This window comes from Aplysia californica, unplaced genomic scaffold, assembly GCF_000002075.1.
Source record: "Aplysia californica isolate F4 #8 unplaced genomic scaffold, AplCal3.0 scaffold01006, whole genome shotgun sequence".
In the NCBI taxonomy this organism is placed as follows: Eukaryota; Metazoa; Mollusca; class Gastropoda; order Aplysiida; family Aplysiidae; genus Aplysia; species Aplysia californica.
This window is the reverse complement of record NW_004798276.1, coordinates 202219-209401: the sequence shown is the minus strand read 5'-3', so window position 1 is coordinate 209401 and position 7183 is coordinate 202219. Positions and strand designations below refer to the sequence as shown.

Genomic DNA, 7183 nt, shown 5'->3' with positions numbered 1-7183 from the left:
AGGGGGGGGGGGGGTTCTTTTCAGTTTGACTAAATATATCTTCTCAAACAATGCTAACGTCATCTACCAGAAACAATAATTTCTACTTCTCGGCATGGTTTACCAATTAAATCGGTTCTGGGTTTTTAAAAATAGAAGAAGGAAAATGATGTCCTTTATGCTTACTTATTTACTTAGAGGGTGCGGTGGCCGAACGGTTATAAGTGCGCTCGTCTCCGAAGCGGAAAGTCCAGGCTTGAGCTTCGGTTCGGACACGGATTTTTTCGCCCCCTCCTGCCCACCCAGCAGTAATGGATACCTGACTTCGAGTTGGGGAAGTAAAGGCGGCCTGGAACGGAACTGGCCACCCTACCACAATATGCCGAACGCCCAGGAAGTTGTCTTACTAACAAGGCAATCCCCAATGTCCGGATCGGATGCGACAGCAACTTTTTTTTTACTTACTTATTCACCTACTCTCTCCCTATACCGTCAGGTACATAAGGCTGAGAGCAGTCGACGCCACGCTTGCCTGTCCTTGGAAATGATCTTTATAATTTATACCTTTATTTATGCCTTATTAATTAACAAAAACAACCCTACAATATCAAGTCGAAAGCAACTTCTTATAGCTACTAACTACAACACACATTTTCTGTTTACAGGAGTGGACGAGGACACTGGTTTGGGGCAACGGTCACAGACCACTTACTCTGATGGGAGACGAGGCCGTCCTCGAGGACCGGGAAGTCAGAGGGCCTAGAGTCGACTGGAGTTCCTCCTACTTTCACGAGCTCCGAATCTTAGTTCTGGGTAAAGATGGCTCAGGTAAACGAAGTCTGATCCAACAGTTTTGCGACAAAACTTTCTACCCCGACTCCAGACATGTTCCTCTGGGTTCGAGCAGGCTGGACAGTTTCATAAAAGCTTCTGACCTTGACGGAGACGTTGCGATGTTTTTGCTGTACCACCAACCTGGCGTCGGGCCCTCTGGACTTTCAAATATTCTTTACAACAATAATGAATTCCAACATGACCCTCCGAAGGGGTTCGTTGTCACGTGTGATGTGACAAATGCGGACGCTTTGACTGAAGTTGAGCTCTGGGTTCGAGAAATAAAATCCCTGATGGAAAAACCCTGTATTTTGGTGGTAGGCACGAAGTGTGATCAGAAGACTCTTCGTGTCCTGAGCTACCATCGTGTCTTAGAGTTCTGTAAGGAAAGGGAGTTGCTCTATGTGGAGACGAGTGCCAGGACAGGGCATAATGTGGACATGTCTTTCATCCTGTTAGCTGTCTTGATCAAAACGGTATGTCAGTTCGAGATTCTGGAGTCAATGAGGACGAACAATTCGTTAAATTTCGGCGTGGAGGTGTTGACAATGCCTGGTGGATTAAGTCTATTGCAGATCTAGAGGATCTTTTGAGTCCGTTTTTCTGATTTGATGACAACTGCAATGTATACTTAACAACGTACACACGCATTTCTGAATTCTGAAAGTCAGTCTTTTTTAATTAACGAATACGCTTTGTTAAAGTTAAGAGAGTTTATTCTGCAAATCAACCGAACAGGTTTTAGTTAATTTCATTTTTTGAGGATTTTTTTCCTCAACTGCTTTTGCGTTTATATGTGTTTTTGAGCTTGCGTACCGTGCGTGTGTCGTGCACGTGTATAATGTATACCTTGTATTCAGTGAGCGAAAGAGAGAAGAAAGAAAGAAGAAGAGGAAGAGAAGGGGGAGGAAGGGAGGTGGAGGAGGAGGAAGGAAGGAAGGAAGGAAGGAAGGAAGGAAGGAAGGAAGGAAGGAAGGAAGGAAACAGTGAGACAGACAGACAGACAGACAGACAGACAGACAGACAGACAGACAGACAGACAAACATACAGACAGACAGACAGACAGGCAGGCTGCTTGCTATTTACAGTCAGAAGCTTATAATTCATAATATTTTTAGAATTTTTTGTTTTGAATAGCATTTATTTTTTTAAAATAAATTGTCTGAAATCTGTTATGCCTTGTTCATCATGTCTCCAAGTGTTCCTTTAAAATTAAAATAAATTGTCTGAAATCTGTTATGCCTTGTTCATCATGTCTCCAAGTGTTCCTTTAAAATAAAAATAAATTGTCTGAAATCTGTTATGCCTTGTTCATCATGTCTCCAAGTGTTCCTTTAAAATAAAAATAAATTGTCTGAAATCTGTTATGCCTTGTTCATCATGTCTCCAAGTGTTCCTTTAAAATAAAAATAAATTGTCTGAAATCTGTTATGCCTTGTTCATCATGTCTCCAAGTGTTCCTTTAAAATAAAAATAAATTGTCTGAAATCTGTTATGCCTTGATCATCATGTCTCCAAGTGTTCCTTTAGTTCAACCACAGTTATAGATTTACATTATGTATATATTTTATAACTCTGGAGCCTGGATACCTGGATTAGGCATTTCCCAAAGGGGGAATATTATCATGTTCTTATGCACTGTAGAATTGTAAATGGGCTGATTTATCAAAGTCATGCTCACACTGTGCCGGAATAACATTGGGGGGACTGCTGCCTTTTCTTTCCTCATGCTTACGATCTTCATTTTTCCTCTACTTCTTTTGTATGTTTGTCAATCTCTTGTGAACTGCTATTTCCAGGGTGCTTTGATAGTCGAAGCAGACTTTGTGCTGTTAGAGAGGTGAGCAGACTATGCCTGATTCCCCGTGTGGGCTTCTCTATTGTCATCCACCCTTTGGCGCTCTCATATGACCTTATGCAGTTGCAAGTGCCGTAAAAAAAAAAAAGCATACTAAAAAAAGACGAAAAAGAAAAGGATACCCGGAGCTGTCATTTTTTGGCTCAGTGGTTGACGTACATAACCTGCCAGTTTATACACTCAGTTATAAAATACATATACTTAGGCCCGTCCATAATTTGATGTTTTCGGTCCCCGTTTTCCTTTGTCCGCCCGTGGCCCGTTTGTCCCACATCTCGCTTTCGAGTATTACTATTACTTTCATAATGGTCTGGTGGCATTTTATAATACATGACCAAAGTATTGTATTTGTCTACTTTTCATTTTGTCAAGTAGGGTTCATTTTGTGTGGAGACTCAGACACACCGCATTGTTATTCTTTGTTGATATAACAGCTACGTTTGTTGCCATTTTTAGAATCCAAAAGTTGCCAAAAGTTGCCTCAAAAAATGGGAAAAGTTGCATAAAAGTTGTCAATAATTTTCAAGCTTTCAGCTCTCTGTGACGACGTAGACTATACTATTAGCATGACAAGGAGTCTTAAAATCCGCAATCAATTTTGAAAAAAAAAGTTTCGTTTCCTGGGATACGGCGGCTATATTGGATTTTGTTGACATGTCTTACGTAATGAATACTGTGCTTATTGTTTATGGAAATTGATTGATTTTTGCATGCATGTTGGCAAACATTAGATCTAAATATTTGTTTGTTGATTTTTTTCTTAAATGAATTAGAAAATTTGTATTGAATTTTTTCCTGAGGAAGTATTCCAGCTTGCAAAAAACCCCTTAAAATCCATACTCCAGACACCACCAACAAAAATCTATTCCCTATAAATAAATTTTTTAGTATTACATCTTCTCTTCATTCTGTGAAAATTGCATGAAGATTGGATGAAAAATGGTGGAGTTATTCAAAAAGGTATAGAGAAAAATCGCGTTTTGAAAAAAACAGCCGATAAAGAAAATGTAAAATTTGAAATTATGAGGACATGGTGGTGACAAACATGCCTGGTATGGGAATAAATAAGGCTTTTGTGAGTTCGTATGCAATGAAACAGTTGTAGGAGAGACTGAGGAAGCTAAAAATGCCTACAACTCAAGTTCCATAATTTTGAGCCGAATCCGGACTTTGGGGTGTAGCCCCCCCACCCCCCACCGTTTGATTTTAGGCAGGAGTCGGGCGCGATCGGCTTGTGCCAAGATGCCAAGATAGCGCCCTCAATCTGGCAAGCAAACGTACCCGACCCGACCCGACCCCAGCCCCCAATGGACAAATCAACGATGTGTCAACGAGTGTGAGAACAGGGTTGGGTTGATTTAAATCAGGTTGATTTAAATCAGTTGATTTTTTAAAAATTTAAATCAACTTGATTTTTAAAATAAAAATCAGTGATTTAAATTTAAAAAATTTCAAATTTATTTTTATTCAGTTTTTACATATTTCAACATTCAGAATTCCTTTCCTTGGTTTCATAAAACAGATAGAAGGTTTAGTAGACTAGATCTAATATATAATTATGCTTTAAAAAGTCTGCTTTCCCCCCTGTCACAGTAAAATAATACAGTATTCAATTTACTTTTTTTTCCATAATGGAAATCAGAGCTGGGTTGATTTAAATCAGTTGATTTTTTAAATTTTAATCAACTTGATTTTTTAAATAAAAATCAGTGATTTAAATCACTTTTTTAAAATGTATTCTGTTTTTACATATTTAAACATTCAGAATTCCTTTCCTTGGTTTTATCAAACAGATATAAGGTTTAGTAGACTAATATAATCATGCTTAAAAGTCTGCTTTCCCCCCTGTCACTGTAAAATAATACAGTATTCAATTTACTTTTTTTCATAATTGAAATTAGCATTTTCTTTTTCTTTTTAGACAAACACAAGCGCACACACACACACACACTGTAATAAAATGCAAGTTTATCTATGCATAATTACCCCCTCCCCCCTTCCTTTTAGACTGACATTTTCTTCATTTTTTGTCTGTAGCCATAATTCACTGAATATAGCAGATTAAGGCTTTCTTTTGCAGTTGCTCAAATTATTCATTAGTTAAAATAAAGACAATGCATTTTGCACTAAAAGAACCTACTTTTAGCCACCAAAAATCCCAAACTGAGTCGACATTTTTTTAAAATAAAAAAATATATTTAAAAATCCGATTTAAATTAAAAAAATCTGATTTAAATGTTAAAAATCGATTTTTTAAATGTGTATTTAAAAGATCAAAAAAATCACCAACCCTGTGCGAGAAAGAGACGAAGTGAAGTGGAAGTAAAAATGAACTTTCTTTCTAAAAGTAAAGAGGTTCGTTTTCTGTTCCTTTTTTCCGATTTTTTATTTCCCTGGGGGGGGGGGGGATATTTTATTCCCCAGCGATGTCTATTTAATTATTTTTTATGATTTTTTAAAATGCAAATATTGCGGACGTGATTCGCAGACCAAAAATTACAAAAAATCACAACTGCGATTCGTGGTCGCGGCCGCAACAAACGCAGAATATTTATAATATGCTGGGTTGATAGTCTTTTCTCCACAGCGAAGTGGATCGAATCCTACGAAAGCATGGTTTTCTTGCAGCGTTCATGTTGTAGGGGACCTTCTAATTTCTTTATTATACGGGCGTTGTTAGCTCAGTGGATAATTGCGCGAAAACGGTGCTGGTCTGTCCTTTTTTTTATATTTTTTTTTAAAGAGTTCTTTTAATGAATATCTTTTGTTTAAATTTGTCATGGCTATACATACACACTGCGCTCAATCTTTTCGATAATGGGGTTTGAATCGGAGGACCTGCCTCTTAAATTATTATAATATGTATACGTTGAAAATGACCCTTAAACGCTACCTTCCAGTTCATTTACTGGAGCTGAAAGTAAAAGACCACCGACAACTCTGTTGGTATCATGCCTAACGTTGGCCTGGATGACTGTGGTTCGAAAATTTCTCTTTACTTAAATATATGTGTATGCTGGATATTTTATGTTGGCGGTTTGGGGAGTTTACATGGCTCTCAACCCACTTGCTCAAAAGTATCAGAGAAGAGTGTTTACTGTAGTTTACATCTCTTTCTTTTTAAGCTGACTTTAAATGAATAGTTAACACCCCAGGTGACCAGCCTTAGCAGTAACTACTCGTCTTGTCACACTTCACCTTCACTTTTATCACGTAGTCTGTCTGAACTTTGGGACATCACTTTTGATTTTGAAGAGTTATCTTCTTTCACTCCTCACGGCTCTCAGCTTTTCGTTGTATGATGTTCTGGTCACGGCCTGTCCTTTCTTTGATGTTGTCTTGGCATCGTTTCCTCTGCCTGCCTCTTTGTCTTCCTCCCTGTGCTGCTCCCTGTAGAATTGTCTAGGGAAATCCAGATGGTCGTGTGATGTGCCTTTACCAGTTCGGTTTGTGTCTTTTCGCTGAAATCAGGAGGTTTTCGTGCGGTCTGATGCTGTTTCCAGTTTTGGTTCTCATAATCCAATTGATTGTCACACTAAACGAAACAAGTTGCCTATCTGGCCAGGAGCCACCAGGGTGGAAAATGAAAAAGATGCAAAGAGAAGATGACGCCACAGTCGTCATTATTGAACTATTCTATAGCTTGATCGCTTTTGCCTGACCGCGGTTAATATAACAAGATAAAATCAAACATCGCTCTGTTTAGTCTTCTCAACCACGCTTATATTTATTTGTATATATATATATATATATATATAAACAGAATCTGAACGCGCATACATTCATATGTAATAATAATAAATAGCATTTGTATAGCGCATATCCCCGCTCAACAGCAGGCTCTATGCGCTTTACACTATATTATTACCCCCAGCGGACCACAGAACACTCCGAAACATTCTCAGCTTCCCGGGAAGCATACAGTGCAAGCAGCTGATTAAGCGCTCAAACACTAACACTAACAAGCTGACAAGATCTTTCGCTGTCTATAGCCGGGTACCCATTCCCACTTGGGTGAAGTGAGGAATATCCGTGTAAAGTGCCTTTCCCAAGGACACAACGTCGGGCCCCTGGCGGGATTCCAACCCACGACCTTACGGTTGCGAGTCCGAAAGTCAAACCACAAGGCCACCGACGATATAATTACGTCATTGCAAAACTAAGGTTCTGAGACGCTTTCTTTGATGTTACTAGCCTAAAGCGAGTGTAAAAAAGGAAGAGGAAAGGTAGTCCCCGATGTTGTACCGGTACCTAGCGAATTACGATGTTTTATGATAGGTGAACCCCGAGGGTGTACCCCGGAGTCAACGTTGTGAAATAAAAATAGGGACCCTGGGCTGGGTTCAATGCAGTGAAATGGTTTCGAGGATGGTAGTTAGATTCTTGAAAGTAGTGTGTTGCGTAATTACATGGGTACATACACACCAAAAACCACATGCTGTATACAAAATACATGTATGCACATTAATTCTCTCTCTCTCTCTCTCTCTCTCTCTCTCTCTCTCTCTCTC

At 39.0% G+C, this 7183-nt stretch overlaps 1 protein-coding gene across 1 annotated transcript in view; it reads left to right on the top strand.

Annotated features, from left to right (window-relative positions):
• Positions 1 to 1683, top strand: part of LOC101857686 (ras-related protein Rab-18-B-like) — a 4152-nt gene extending 2469 nt beyond the window's left edge. The window contains exon 2 of the mRNA XM_005111116.3: positions 645 to 1683. Within this exon, the coding sequence (XP_005111173.2) occupies positions 645 to 1394 (750 nt within the window). The 3' untranslated portion in view covers positions 1395 to 1683. The remainder of the gene's footprint in view (positions 1 to 644) is intronic.
• The last annotated feature ends 5500 nt before the right edge of the window (positions 1684 to 7183 follow it).